Genomic DNA, 14,650 nt, shown 5'->3' with positions numbered 1-14,650 from the left:
CCCCATGAGTAAGGTCATCTCCAATCCTCCTGACATTTCATAAGAGCCTAAAGATCTGGCTCTCCCAATTGGCCTGAGGCTGCAATGGAGGGGCTTCACATGAGTGGGGCACGGGGTAGTTGATAGATGAACTACAAACCCCACCTCCCTCCCCCTCATTCCACTCCCACTTTCCCCCTCTTTTAACTGGGGCATAGTATTTGGAACTTCGCAGTAATTTTTTTGTGTGTCTTTTCGCTTTTTAAGATTGTAAGGCACCCAGAGTTACCCTATGATAAGACGGACAAATTAAATTTTGGCAAATAAATGAGCAAACTCAGGAGCTCCAGTGTTCTTGTCTGGAGCCACGTAGCCGTCTATATTTGCCATGTAAACACACTAAAATAAGCATCCCTAGCTATAAACTTTGCACCCGGAAGAGAGTTTCCCCCTGCTTAATTCGTCCTCCTTCTGGGGACCTCAGTAGGCTTCTTCACCTCATGGAATTGCAGCAAAGTGAAAGAAGCAGAATAAGAGAGATAGAAGGGACCTTGGAGGTCTTGTAGTCCAGCCCGCTGCTCAGGCAAGAGATTCTACACCATTTCAGACCACAGGTTGTCCTGTCTCTTTTTAAAAGCTTCCAGTGATGGAGCACCCACAACTTCTGAAGGGAAGCCGCTCCACTGGCTAATTGTTCTCACTGTCAGGGAATTTCTCCTTTGTCCTAGGTTGCCCCTCTCTTGGATTAGTTTCCATCCGTTGCTTCTTGTCCTGCCTTCAGGTGGAGAATAAGTGGAGCCCCCTCCTCTTTATGGCAGCCCCTCAAATATTGGAACGCTGCTATCATGTATGCATCTTCTGAACCAATCATTTAATCTGATTAGAGGTGGAAGAAGCGACCTTGAAGGTTTTCTAGTCCAACCCCCTGATCAAGCAGGAAACCCTACACCATTTCACACAAGTGGTTATCCTCTCTTCTTGAAAGCCTCCAGTGTTGGAGTACCCACAACTTCTGGAGAAAAGCTGTTCCACTGATTCTTCTTACTGTCTAGATTGGTTCTCCGTCCGTTGCTTCTTCTCCTGCCTTTGGGTGCATTAGGAGAGATCCAGCAACTGCCATGTATCAGATGCAAGCCCCATTTATACTGAATTTTCACCTCCTTCTGCCACTTGCCAATATGATGGATTATGATGCATGCTGGCCAAGGAGACCCGTGTCCCTTCAGTCTTAGCCCCTCAACTGTGGCAATATGCAAGAGGCCAGGAGGCTGGAGTTGGTCCAGCAACAGCAGGTCCCACTTTCCACCCAGATCCAGTTTGGGCCAAGAAGACAATGGTTCTGAGGCAGATCTTCCCTCACCTGGCACAGATCCACCAGGTCCATGGAGTGCAACAAGGCGGGGCAGATTCCTCACCAGGTTGTGACATAAACTGTGCCATTTGCATACTTACCTCTGACGTTAGGAAACAAATGTGGAAGCCAAGATTTGAGTTGCGATCTTGGATTGCAAATTTATTATGATTGACAGCAGTGTTTTTCAATCTTGACAGCTTTAAGATGCTGGCTGAGGAATTGTGGGTGTTGAAGTCCACTCATTTTAAAACTGCTATGCTTGGGAAAGTCTGGGTTTAAGAAGAAGGTTGTGGAAAGGGGCACCACTGACGGATACTCCACAGGCTGAGAGTGAAACCGGACTGGCATCCCACTCGCCTTTTATAACATCCTCAGACAAATGCAAGGGAGCAAAAGTATTTCTTTTTCAAATCTTTGTGACCTTTTAGGTCTTTTCTCAGGTACCATCACCATCTAAAGCCTCAAAAATCCCAAGGAGAAGGAAATTTTTCTCAATCACTCATAACTTAAAAGAGAAAAGGGGGAAATACCTGTTAATGCACGAGGATCTAGCCCAAGAAATACTCAGGGTCAATGGTGTGTTTCAATCATATTTATTTATCCAACTCTGCTCTCTTACAGGTGGGGCTATTCAACTGACCAGCGCCTCATGCATGCCCTTTAAGTACCAGGGAGGTGTGGCCAAAAGGTAAGGAGGAGTGGTGATGGAGGTGAGGGTATGGATGTTAACCCCTGCAGTACCAAGCAGGGGGTGCCATGTGAGTTAGGCATTTATATGTGACAATACCTTAACAGGGAATCTCCCATTGACCTTGGAAAATACCATGGAGCATTTAAATCTGGTTCCCCCAGTCTGGTGCTTCCTGACACCCAGAATTCCCAGCCAGCACAAGGTTGTAGCTGAGAATGTTGTGCCTCCTGGTGCTGCGACCCTGAAGAGACCAAGTGGGGGTTCCACCTTGGATGGGAAGAGGAAGGAGCCCCTCCCTCACTTCTTGCTTGGGGTCGGTTGAAGGAGCTTGGCGGCCTTCTTGTTGTGTCTTCAGATAGCATAAGAATCCCCCAGATCTCCCCCTCCGGGGAGTCCTTGCCTACCTTCTGCCTACTCTTCCTCTTTATGAGGTCCAGGCACCTTCAGGAGGCAAAAGAGAGCTTCTCCTTCTGCCCCTCCTCAAAACAGGAGCTCCCATCCCTTCGCTTTTGAACTTGGAGAACATGGGAGTTCATGGAATCACCGGCCAAAGGAGACGAGGGCAGTTACAGGAGGACAGTTAAGAGGCAGGCCAGCCTGGGGGTCACTCCATGGGAGGAAACATCATAGACTGGACTAGTAAAGCTTTATCTACCAGATCCTAAAGGAATGCAGCCAGCATGGAGAGATTCTTGTAAAATGGGTGACCAACAATAAAGAAAGTGCCCAGGCCAATCTCTTTCGGAGGCAGCCAGTCCAGGGGGCCACCCCAACCCCAATCTCTTCTCCCATCCTATTGCAAAATGCACCCTGGGTGGAGTTAGACGTGCCTCCTCTGGGGGAGAGATTTCCTTGTGGAAATTGCCTCCAGGTCTGGCAAGGCTTTCTCACTTCAGCTCTCCTGCCTCGAGGAAACCTCACACTGGGAAAGTCCCACAAACCTGAGGTTCAACCACTATCATCCTTCAGTTCCTTTTATACGCTTCTTCTTCTGTTTCGATCGAGAGACCTGCTCCCTCCTGAGAGACCATGTGGGCCAGGGTCCTTTTCCTGGGGGTGCTCCTCTCCTTCTCTGCTGACCTCGATGCTGCTGGATATGATGGGGGTCAAAAGAGCCAGAATCCTCTGAACAGTGAGTAGCCCCTGGTGGAGAATGGACCTGAGAAGCTGGTCTGGCTGGTCTGGAACTCCTTTCTCCTCTAGGGTGGGTTTCGGGCAACACCTCCCCTTCCCTGACTTCCCCTCCACAATAACCTAGGAATCCATGGCTCTTAAGCAGTCCAGAAAGCACTTTTGGGGCAGATGCAGTCCAGGAGCTTCAAAGCTTGTTCCACTGTCCATAGGATTATGCTTCCTTGGACAACTGAAAGTTTAGATGGTTGACAGCACAAGATCCCTGTTGGATCAGCCCAACGGCCCATCCAGTCCAGTTCTGGAGCCCCAGAGAACCCTCTGAAGGTATCTCAGATTGGGATTAAGAAACCTGCTTCCCCCACCATTAGATCACCTGCATGATCAATAGCAACTAATCATCAGTGTTGACAGCCATCTCTACAACTTCTGGGAGAGAACTCTTTAGCATCAGAAGATATTTCCACCAGTGGGGCCCATCTACTGATCCATTGGGTTCTAGCAGGATCATGGAGGAGACACATGGGGGGGAGTGGGAGGTTCCTGCTCCTTCACTCATTTTATAGACCTAGAATATCTGGGAGGCTTTCTTGCCTCTTCTCCTAACTCCAGAACCCAGTGGGATCAACTGTTATTCTCAAATGTGGAGGGGACAGAAAGAACCAGTGGAATTCATGGCCACAAAAAGGGAAGTTGGTCACCAGCTCTGTTGACTTGTGGAATGAAGAAAGAAAAAAAGCTGCAGCAATAGCTCGTAGAGACAAACTACTAATTACACATTGGCCTTGAAAGAACAATTGCCGAGTAACAATTAAGTGAGGAATGATGGTGGGCTTCCCAGAGATATTTGGTGACCCCTGTGGGCTCTCTCCACTTCCCTGCAAATTCAGCCCTCCCCTCCCCCCCATGTTATAGAAGAGTGAGCAGAGAGGGGACTGGGCTGCTCTTTTCTGCACAACTGCTGGGTGTGAAACCAACGCAAAAGGCAGGACAGGAAAGAGCCAACCATGACTTTATGGGGTGCCTGGTTCTGCTCCTTCTGTTCCTCAGCTGGAGGGGGAACTGTTAGAGCAAAGGGTCTGGGACTTGCTGGAGGAGGGAATGAAAATAATAGCAGTGTGAATACACACACACACACACACACACACACACCTGTTCCTATGACCCACTGGTTCTCCAAAGGGCCCACCCTCATCAGATCCACCTTGAGGAAGAGGAATAGATTGTAGGGAGAGAAACACTGCAGTAGATATGACAGGAGGGACTCCAGTGAGTTAGGAATTCCTCCATCAGATTCCTGTAAATGACATCTCCTGGGCTTCTGAGAGTCATGTTCTCCACAAGACAGAGCCGCGAGAACCACCAACTGGCAAAAGAGCAGCCCGGGGTGGGTGACAGATCCGTTCCACAATCGCTGTGTCCTCCTGCCCGTGCCCACTTGAGAGGTGGGGCATCCGATGAGAACTGTTCATGCTTGGCCTTCTACTCTGTTTTTCAGATGACTGCGATCTCCCTGAAGTGAAAGGTCCCTGTGACAATTTAGAACTTCGGTGGTTCCACAACTCAAAGTCCAAGAGATGCGAACGTTTCTTCTATGGAGGCTGCTATGGAAATGCTAACAACTACAAGGAGATCAACGAATGTGAACGCTGTTGTGTCTCCCCAGGTAAGAGGAGGGTCAGAGGGAGGAACGTTGGCTGTGGGCCAGATGGCCTTTGTCTAGCAAAGCTCTCTTGGGAGAAGAAAGGAAAGGAAAAAGGAAAAAGGAAAAAGGAAAGAAAAGAAAAGAAGGGAGGGAGGGAGGGAGGAAGAGTGGGAGGGAGACACAGAGAGAGAGAAAGGAGAAAGAAAGAAAGAAAGAAAGAAAGAAAGAGAGAGAGAGAGAGAGAGAGAGAGAGAGAGAGAAAGAGAGAGAGAGAGAGGAAGGAAGGAAGGAAGGAAGGAAGGAAGGAAGGAAGGAAGGAAGGAAGGAAGGAAGGAAGGAAGGGGCTGAGAAAAGAGAAATGGTGATGGAAAGGAGGAACAGGAAAGCATCACTCACAATACTACAAAGGCTCGGGTCTGTCGGTCTGTCGTAGAGACTTCACAGAGAGAACCGAGAGGGGCAGATGGACAAATCCATTACTCAGCAGAGGAGGGAGGAAAGGAGGGAGTGAACCAGCAGCCATTCCTTTTCCTCAGCACACCTGTCTTTGGGCGCGTAATTAGGTTGGTTAGGATTAGGGTTATGGCTGGCAGTCCTTGCCCGGTTACCTGGGAATAGTTTACCACGGTTGCACTTGAGGAAGTGGACAGGATCCGAGGACACATGAGCACAACCACCGGTCTTTCAGAACCATCTCCCTCCTGGCTTGTGGAAAGTGCCCAGGAAGGAAGGAAGGAAGGAAGGAAGGAAGGAAGGAAGGAAGGAAGGAAGGAAGGAAGGAAGGAAGGAAGGAAGGAAGGAAGGACATGTGGGCGGGTTCTGGAGTGATTGATGCTTCCCTGTGGGAGGGGGGCAATTGCCCCAGCCTTTTAAGGAGGCTGTGGTCCACCCTCTTCTTAAGAGGCCACCAGTGGACTCCACCCTCATAGACAATTTTCACCACGTCTCCGATCCTCCATTTCTGGTGAAGGTGGTTGAGGAGGTGGCTGTGCTGCAGCTCCAGAGGTTCCTGAATATCTATGGATTATCTAGACTTTTTCCAGTCAGGCTTCAGACCTGGCTATGGGATGGAAACGGCATGAGGGCCACTTTTGGATGGTCTCTGGAGGGAGTGGGATGGGGGTAGTGTGTCCATCCTCCCTCCACTTGACCTCTTGGGGGCTTTCAAAACCTTCAGCCATGGTAACCTTCTGGGGTGGCTTCGGGGATGGGAAGGGGGGGCTCTGTGTTGTCCTGCTTCGCTTCCTTTCTCTGTGGTCACTCTCAGTCGGCCCTGATAGGAAGCGAGAGCTCCAGCCCACGTCCACTGCTTTGAGGGTCCTGACTCAGCTTCAACTTTGTCTGTTTCTAACTCCCCCTTGTGCCCCTCCCCCACCTATTCCTTGATTTGATCAATGGCCGTGAAGAATTCCTGATTGAGAGGGGGCTGACGGACCCCAACCAAAGCTGAGCTGAATTCATGCATCGTGTTCAAAGAGAACAGAACCGCTCCCACTTTACTCATAGGTTTCCCATCTCCTCCCCCCGCCCCTCAAAAATACCTTACAGATGTCAACAAGCCTGGTAGGTGCCCCGTCATAATTCCAAACAGTCACCTACTGTGTGGGAAACTCTGCTCCAGCGATGCCAGCTGCTCGGGCACTCAGCGTTGCTGTCCAACATCTTGCGGGCAGCAATGTCAACGGCCAGAAGGAGGTAAGCCTGGTTCGTGGACCGGGAGGGAGGGAGGCGAGGGGTCAGAGGGGGAGGGGGAGGATGCCTGCTCAGCTTGGTATGGAAGGACAGCAAAGCCGTGCCAGAGTTGCCAGGTTCTTGCCCTGCCACGAAATACGTCTGGAGCTCAGAGGGAAGCCTTCATCCTCCGAGGCCTGCAAGATTCGAAGTTTCCAAGAAAAAGAATAGTTAACCCACTCTGGGACAATTGGCCATAGGACAACTCAAAGCAAGATAAGTATAATATTATGAATAATAATAATAATAATAATAATAATAATAATAATAATAATAATAATAATAATATAAGTAATATTACTAATACAATAGTAAGAGAAGAACGGGTCTAGAATACAGTTATCTTGCGTCGTTGTCCGAGGGTGAATTGTCCAATGGCCACAAAGAGTTCTCCTAGACCCCCAGGAAAGCTTTGCCATGAGAGATCAGCCCAGCAAAAGGGAGCCTCCCCAGAGGTTGAAGGAGGGGAAAAAGGAGGCTGACAAGTCAGAGAATCGGAATTAGAATCAGAATAGAGCTGGAAGGGACCTTGGAGGTCTTCTAGTCCAGCCCCCTGCTCAAGCAGGAGACCCTATTCCATTCCAGACAAGTGGCTGTCCAGTCTCTTCTTAAAAGCCTCCTGTGATGGAGCCCCCACAACTTCTGAAGGGAAGCTATTTATAAATATTGCTATTCATATATCCAGCTCAACCCTAAATTTATTTTATTTCTATCTTACATTCCAGTATCAATCTACTGATATTTCCCAAAAGTCAGACTATTTTTAAAGACGATCGGATATCACTTGTATAACCAATAAAGCAGGGGGGAAATGCTCCCGGTTCGGACCGGATCACCTGATCCGGTAGCGATGGCAGCGGGTGGTTCGGAGAACCGGTAGCAAAAATCCCTGCGCCCCCCACCCCATGCCCAGCTGAGCTGCGCGATCATCAGAGCCTTTTTTTTTACTTTTAAAAGCATTTTTTCTACAATCTCTTCCGATGAAAAAAATGCTTTTAAAAGTAAAAAAAAAAGTCTCTGATGATCACGCGGCTCAGCTGGGATCGTCAGAGGCTTTTCAAAGCATTTTTTTCTGCAACCTCTTGGCTGAAGAGGTGGTAAAAAAAATGCTTTCAAAAGTCTCTGACGATCCCAGCTGAGTTGCCTGATTGGCAGAGAGGCTTTTCAAAGCATTAGAAAAAATGGTTGAAAAGTTTTTTTTTTAAAAAAAGTTGGCCACCCCCACCCAGTCACATTACCCCCCCCCACCAAGCCATGCCCACAGAGCCAGTAGTAACAGATTTTACATTTCACCCCTGCAATAAAGCTATACCACTTCCTTCTCTTTAACCAACATATGTTTTAGAACTCTCTTCAAGCATGGTAATTAATAGGACCGACATATCTGAGCTGCCAGAGGAGGAGGGTTCCAGTGCCAGCCTGCCTCGAGGCGGTCTCAGTTGGGTAGATCAGCTTCTCCGCAGAGCAGGGGTGGGTGGGAGAGAAACCAGATGCCGCCTAGCCAGAGAAGACCCTTCAGCCCTGTGAAAGCCCCCTCTGCACCCCACCCCACCCACCCATGGCACGGGCCACGGGCCATTCCAGCAGCTTCATGGGGTGTGTAAGGCAAAAGTCCCCCCACTTTCTAATTGCCAGCCCCACTGCCTACAAAGCCCCTGCCAGGGTGAGGAAGGTGCTACAACATTTGGAGAGGGCCTCTTCTTCTACTAGGGTGTGAGCCCCACTCGGTGACTGAATGTCCTCTTCCCTTCTGTGTCCCCCTTTTCTCCCTAGACACTTCAGGATACTGCCCACGGATGATTCCCCCACCCAGCAGCAAAGGCGGCCCTCTTTGCTTCACGAGCTGCACAAGGGACCAGGAATGCAGCGTTGATTTTCCCCTTCCCCAGAAGAAGTGCTGCCCCTTTGGAGACAGGAAGATATGTGTGGAGGCTGTGGAAGGTCCGTCCTCTCTCCTCCCCTCCCCCTCCATGCAGCAGGGTCTGACTGTACAGGCAGAGTGCACAAGCCCATAATATCACTCTGGGTCTATTCACATCATACAGATTTTACAAATTACAGATTAACAGAGTTGGAAGGGACCTTGTACATCATCTAGTCCAACTAGAGGACAGAGCTATCCAGGAGCCTGGATAGCTCTGCAGACAAGGCACTGTAATTTAACACCAGCTGTCTGCAATTAAAGTAAGTTCGAATCTTGCCAGGCTCAAGGTTGACTCAGCCTTCCATCCTTTCTAAGGTAGGTAAATTGAGGACCCAGTTTGTGGGGGCAATAAGCTGACTTTGTATAAATATACAAAAGGATGAAGGCTATTGCTTAACGCATTGTAAGCCACCCTGAGTCTCCGGAGAAGGGCGGCATATAAATCAAATTAAAAAAAAACAAACTCCCCAGCCCAAGCAGGAGACCCTACACCATTTCTGACCAATGGCAGTCCAGTCTCTTCTTCAAAGCCTCCAGTGATGAAGCTCCCACAACTTCCAAAGGCAACTTCTGGTCCATCGGTTGATTGTTTTCACTGTTGGGAAATTTCTCCTTATTTCCAGGTTGAATCTCCCCTTGCTCAATTTCCATCCATTGTTCCTTGTCTGGCCTTCGGGTGCCTTGGAAAATAGGTGGGGCCCCTTCCTCCTCTCTGTGGCAGCCCCTCAAGTATTGGAACTCTGCTCTCATGTCTCCCCTGCTCCTTCTCTTCCCTAGACTAGCCATGTCTGATTCCTGCAACCGTTCATCGTATGTTTGAACATCATATACACTTCAGTTGGTTCCTAAATTCACCAATTTCCTGCACTTGTGTGTAAAAGGAAGAAATGTGTAGGGTTTGCATCCAAAGTTAAGCCACAAAGGTGTCCACACAAACTTAACATTAATCAAGCTGAGCACAGGGGCAAACTGTAGATCCTTAGCCTTTCCCTGTCTTGGCATAGTTCGCATTGTGCGTCTTCCCAGGTCCCCAGTGTTCCTCATCTTCCAAGTTCCAAGCCCTGGCCCTGCATTGAGGTGAGTGTGCAAGGCGATTCTTGAGAGCAGCTGCACCAGAGAGAGGTCTCTGCCATCTGATACAAGGCACTGAGGAACTGCCTCCCCTCTCTGCTTGTAGTGGAATGCAGTCTGGATTCCTAGAAGGAAGGGGCTGCTTTAGAGAGAGCAAAGAGCAGCACAATGTAGATAATTTGGTCATGAGGCAGAGACTTAACAAAGCTCCTTCCTAGAGATTCCCAGACTATTATCTGTAATATGCAACTAGTTGCTTTAGTCTGGCAAGATCCCATCTGTGGGTAACTAAAAGTAAAGGAAACTGCTCAGAAGTAACTATGCATCTCCTGATTGGTTCTTGGGTCTGTCACTCCCTCTCATTCTAGAACACCCCGGCGAGTGTCCCAGGAGGGTTGAAGTACAGACCTTTGTTCCCTGCAACAACACCTGCAGTGATGACCGCGACTGCCCCCTGACCGAGAAGTGCTGCTTCACCGGCTGCAGCCGAGGCTGCCTGCCCTCAGGTGTGTCCAGTCCTCCTTCTCTCACCTGCTTCCTTCCCCCTCTGTCCTCCGCCTGAGCCCCTGAGCCAGAGGCCAAACAAGCTCCCCTTTCTCCCTCTCTTGCAGTCCGCAGTGACCAGTGCCAGTTGCCTGTAGACCAGGGCAGCTGCTCAAAGGAGTTGCAGCGCTACTACTATGACCCAGAGATGATGAAGTGCATCTCATTTGTCTACTGCGGCTGTGAGGGCAACGACAACAACTTTGAGACCAAGGAGCTGTGTGAAAAGGCCTGTGGGAAAATCAGCAAAGGTACAGAGGATGAGTGTTGCATTGAGGTCTCTGGTAAGGTCCGGTGACACTTCCCTTCCCTCTGAGTGAGTTAGTCCAGACAAGAAGCACCATCCAAGGTTCTAGGTCTATTGGATGCTATCTTTATTAGGGACTAACTTTCTTAGGGATACTGCAAATATGAAAGTACAATACATCTCTCACACACACCCTCAGCTTTGCAGGGCAATAAACCTTCTGCAGGGTCCCTTCTGAGATGTTTCCCAGGCCCCAATTCCTTCTGTGGCCTCTTATGCAACCATTGCCTCACCTGCAGCTTCTCCTCCTGTCCCCCAAGGCCATTCCCACAGGCCATTACAGACGCCAGCATTTCTGGCACTCATTCTGAGGCCACTTTTCCACATAACCCATTCAATCCCCCACAAGATCAGATCTCAGACCTTTGGGTCCATCTAAGGCACGGGTGTCAAACTTGCTGCGTCACATTGCCATCACGTGATGAATGTTTTCCCCTTTCGTGGAGCTGGGGTGGGCGTGACTGTGTGTGATGCATTCCAGCCTGCCAGTTTGACAGCAGTGATCTAAGGCTTTCAGGGAAAGGGGACACAACCCACTTCCTGCAAGGAAAATATGCTTTCTCTGTCTGTCTCACTGCCCTGCTTCCTTTTCTCTTGTCCTCATTCCCTCCCTACAGAGGTTTGCAAACTCCCAGCAGATCCAGGTCGTTGTCTAGCATATTCACCACAATATTTCTACAACTGGGAGAAGAGAAAGTGTGAAACATTTGTTTATGGAATGTGTGGTGGCAATGACAATCGCTTCTCCAGCAAACTGGAATGTGAAATGGTCTGTGGTGAATTTGGTAAGGAACAAGAATACACATGCAATTGCTTATACACACAAATGTTGTGTCTGTGAAAAACAGCCCAACTCTAACCCTAACCCCAGTCTCACCATTAATCATTTCCCCTAAGGCGTCACCTACATCGTCCTCCAGTTCAGAAGGGAGCCGTTCTCATTATCCTTAGAGTCCTGAGATTGTGCCTCCAACTTCTCTGGGGGACTGATTGTCCAGGGGCCTCTTGGTGTTGGGTAAAAACTGGGCCATTGTGGTTACCTGGATGAGCCCAATAGCAGGAAACTCTTCTGCTCAGTGTCACTCTCAGCTCTTTCCCCATTTTGCACAAGGCTTATGTGACACAACACCAAATGGCAGTAAGGGTGGAGACATCCTAATCAAGAGAGAGGCTCTGACTGTGTGATTGAAACCCCTCCCCTTTTTTTAACTTGCATCACACAGACACCTAAGTAGGCAGGAGGAAGTCCTGGCATGGGGCCATGACTGCTGGAGGTGGTCTTCCTGGCTGGTGATGCGCTGGAGGGGGGGCACCAAAGGAGGTGAACCCACTCACTTGATCTGTTCATCAGCAAAGCCAGGATAAACTGAATGGAGGCAGAGGAGGGGTTGCCCATCGTCTCTGGCCAGAACATTTTTCTCCACCCTCAGAAGGGCCAGTGGGCAGCCCTTGACTCAGCAGGGGGAAAGGCCCAGCCTGGGGAGGAGGGGAAAGCTGAGGGACCCACTCAGGGCTGCCGGGGGTCTCACTTGTCTCTGGGACGCAGCTTGTGAGTTGCTGCCCCCTACCACAAGGCTAAGTCCCCTCCGCTCCGCTTAGCCAGGGCTTGGGAACAGGAGCAGAAGCCCCTCGGCCACCCACCACTCCTCTTTTTTCTTCACAGGGCAAATGCAGTCCCCTAAGGCCTGAGAGTCCCTGCTGCATCTCCAGTGAGGCACCACCGTCGTGCTCCCAAAATGGCTGCCTGATTCCTTTTGGTGGTTGTTTCCTCTCTTCTCTGGAATAAAGGCATGACTTTCCCTGCTCATTCCGAGTGTGGTTCTTGACTGGGAGATCAACAGCCCAGGCTAGTGTGGATTGTGCGGTCAACAAAGAGCAACCCAGGACGCCCAGTGCTCTTGCCTGGAGCCAGACCGTGACGGTACCAGGTTTCTATTTGCCACGTAAATACGGCAAAATAAGCAGCTGTGGCTCCAGCAAGACAGCTTCCCTTCTGCTCAATCCTTCCTCCTTCTGGGTTCTCATTGGGGGCCTCTGGAGCAGGACTTTGACCCAGAAATGTAGGCTTCTCCATGCCACTGAATTGCAGCCATAGCCCCTCATCTGTGGCAATGTGCAGGTTGCCAGGAGGGTGGAGACAGTCCAGCAACGGCAGGTCCCACTTCCCAGCCAGATTCGGAAGACAATGAATCTGAAGCAGACTTTCCCTTGCCTGGCACAGATCCACAAGGTCCATGGAGCACAACCAAGTGGAACAAAATGTTCCTCACACAGTTGTTACACAAACTGTGCTGTTTGTGTTCTCACACCTGACCTCAGAAAACTGACATGGAAGCCAAGATTTGCATTGAGATCTTGGATTGCAAATTTATTATGATTGGCAGCAGTGTTTTTCAATCTTGGCAGCTTTAAGATGCTGGCTGATGAATTGTGGGAGTTGAAGTCCACTCATTTTAAAACTGCTACGCTTGGGAGACTCTGGGTTTAAGAAGAAGGTTGTGGAAAGGGGCACCACTGACGGATACTCCACAGGCCGAGAGTGAAACCGGACTGGCATCCAACACGCCTTTTATAACATCCTCAGACAAATGCAAGGGAGCAAAAGTATTTCTTTTTCAAATCTTCGTCACCTTTTAGGTCTTTTCTCAGGTACCATCACCATCTAAAGTTTAAAAACAATATTATAGAGTAGAGGAAACATTTCTCAGTCGCATATAACCTTAAAAAGAAACATAGAAAATGCCTTAACAGGACAACTCCCATTGGCCATGCGAAGAGTACCATGAACGATCATATCAGGTTCCTCCACTCTGGTGCTTCCTGATACCAATAATTCCCAGCCAGCACAAGGTTGTGGCTGAGAATGTTGCTCCTTGGGGTGCTGAGACCCTGCAGAGACCAAGTTGGTGTTCCACCTTGGATGGGAAGATGAAGAAGAAACATTCCCTTTGCCTCTTGCTTAGGCTCCTTGGTTGAAGGAACTTGATGTCCTCCACCTTGTCTCTTCGGTCAGCATAAGCAGCCCCCAGACCTCTGTTACGCACATGGGTGCTTTCAGGTTCAGCTCACTAACTCACACACTCACATCCTTGCAAAATTGCCACACTCAGCCGCTATCAACTGAGCTCTGAGGCACAAACAGTCCTTTAGAATACACGGAGACCCCGTGGATTTAAAATAAGAGCAAACATTTATTGATTATAAAGTATATCTATTTGCTCTTCAGCACAAACACTCTCTCATCCACACTTACCAGTGGTGGGTTTCAAATTTTTTTACTACCGGTTCTGTGGGTGGGGCTTGGTGGGCGTGGCAGGGGAAGGATACTGTAAAATCTCCATTCCCACCCTACTCCAGGGGAAGGATACTGCAAAATTCCCATTTCCTCCCGATCAGCTGGGACTCGGAAGGCAGAGAATAGATGGGGGCTGGGCCAGCCAGAGGTGGTATTTACTGGTTCTCCAAACTACTCAAAATTTCTGCTACCGGTTCTCCAGAACTGGTCAGAACCTGCTGAAACCCACCTCTGACACTTACCCAACATCCACAACTAGGTTGCCAGACAGGGGCCAGAGGGATGGGAGCCGCAAACCTGGGATCCAAAAACGACTCAAAAAAATAGCCAAGCTTCAGGATCCCTTTTATCCCACCCTCAAAGGTCTTGCTTTATTGGTGGGGAGGGGCTTCTGTGTGCTCAGGCGAAAATTCCTATGTCCTTTTTCTTTCCTTGGTTCCTTCCCTGAGGGAGCTTTTTCCCAGCCTGCTTGTGTCTCTTCACCAATTTTAGGTATGGTGGCTTAGGTAAGACCTAGCCTGACACATTCCCCTTTGAAATGTGTTGGAATATCAGTAGCTAGGGTTGGTAGTTAGGCTGTTGGTTTGAGCTCTGAGTGTGGCAATTTGGTTGCAAACATTTCGTCACCATTCGAGGAGACATTGTCGTGCATTTTGAATTGTGCTTGTCTGTCAGATCACAGGTCTTTAAAAAGCTTTATAAGAGATGCAAATTAGTCTGAATGTTGTTTGTTCGGATATTTCTGAGTCAGTTCAAAATGCACGGACGATGTCTCCTCGAATGGTGATGAAACGTTTACAACCAAATCGCCAAGCTCAGAGCTCAACCAACAGCCTAACATTCCCCTTCCCAAACTTTTTTGCCAACTCTTCTGCTTTTTGAAGTTGATGCACCTTCAGGGAGCAGAAGGGAGGTGTCAGACCTGCCACAACTTAAACCTCTAAATAAAAAATGACCCTTAGCTCCATTTGTTAAGAAA

General features: G+C 49.2%; 1 protein-coding gene across 1 annotated transcript in view; it reads left to right on the top strand.

Annotated features, from left to right (window-relative positions):
• The first annotated feature begins 2,912 nt into the window (after positions 1-2,912).
• LOC148114451 (papilin-like) overlaps positions 2,913-14,650 on the top strand; it is a 37,347-nt gene continuing 25,609 nt past the window's right edge. Inside the window, exons 1-7 of the mRNA XM_087888856.1 lie at positions 2,913-3,156; positions 4,654-4,821; positions 6,349-6,495; positions 8,305-8,472; positions 9,895-10,032; positions 10,138-10,320; positions 10,994-11,161. Of these exons, the coding sequence (XP_087744982.1) occupies positions 3,054-3,156; positions 4,654-4,821; positions 6,349-6,495; positions 8,305-8,472; positions 9,895-10,032; positions 10,138-10,320; positions 10,994-11,161 (1,075 nt within the window). The 5' untranslated portion in view covers positions 2,913-3,053. The remainder of the gene's footprint in view (positions 3,157-4,653; positions 4,822-6,348; positions 6,496-8,304; positions 8,473-9,894; positions 10,033-10,137; positions 10,321-10,993; positions 11,162-14,650) is intronic.

This window comes from Pantherophis guttatus, chromosome 3 (genome assembly GCF_059756535.1).
Source record: "Pantherophis guttatus breed Tessera chromosome 3, ASM5975653v1, whole genome shotgun sequence".
Taxonomy (NCBI): Eukaryota; Metazoa; Chordata; class Lepidosauria; order Squamata; family Colubridae; genus Pantherophis; species Pantherophis guttatus.
The sequence above is the reverse complement of the archived record's forward strand: the minus strand, read 5'-3'. Positions and strand labels throughout refer to the sequence as shown.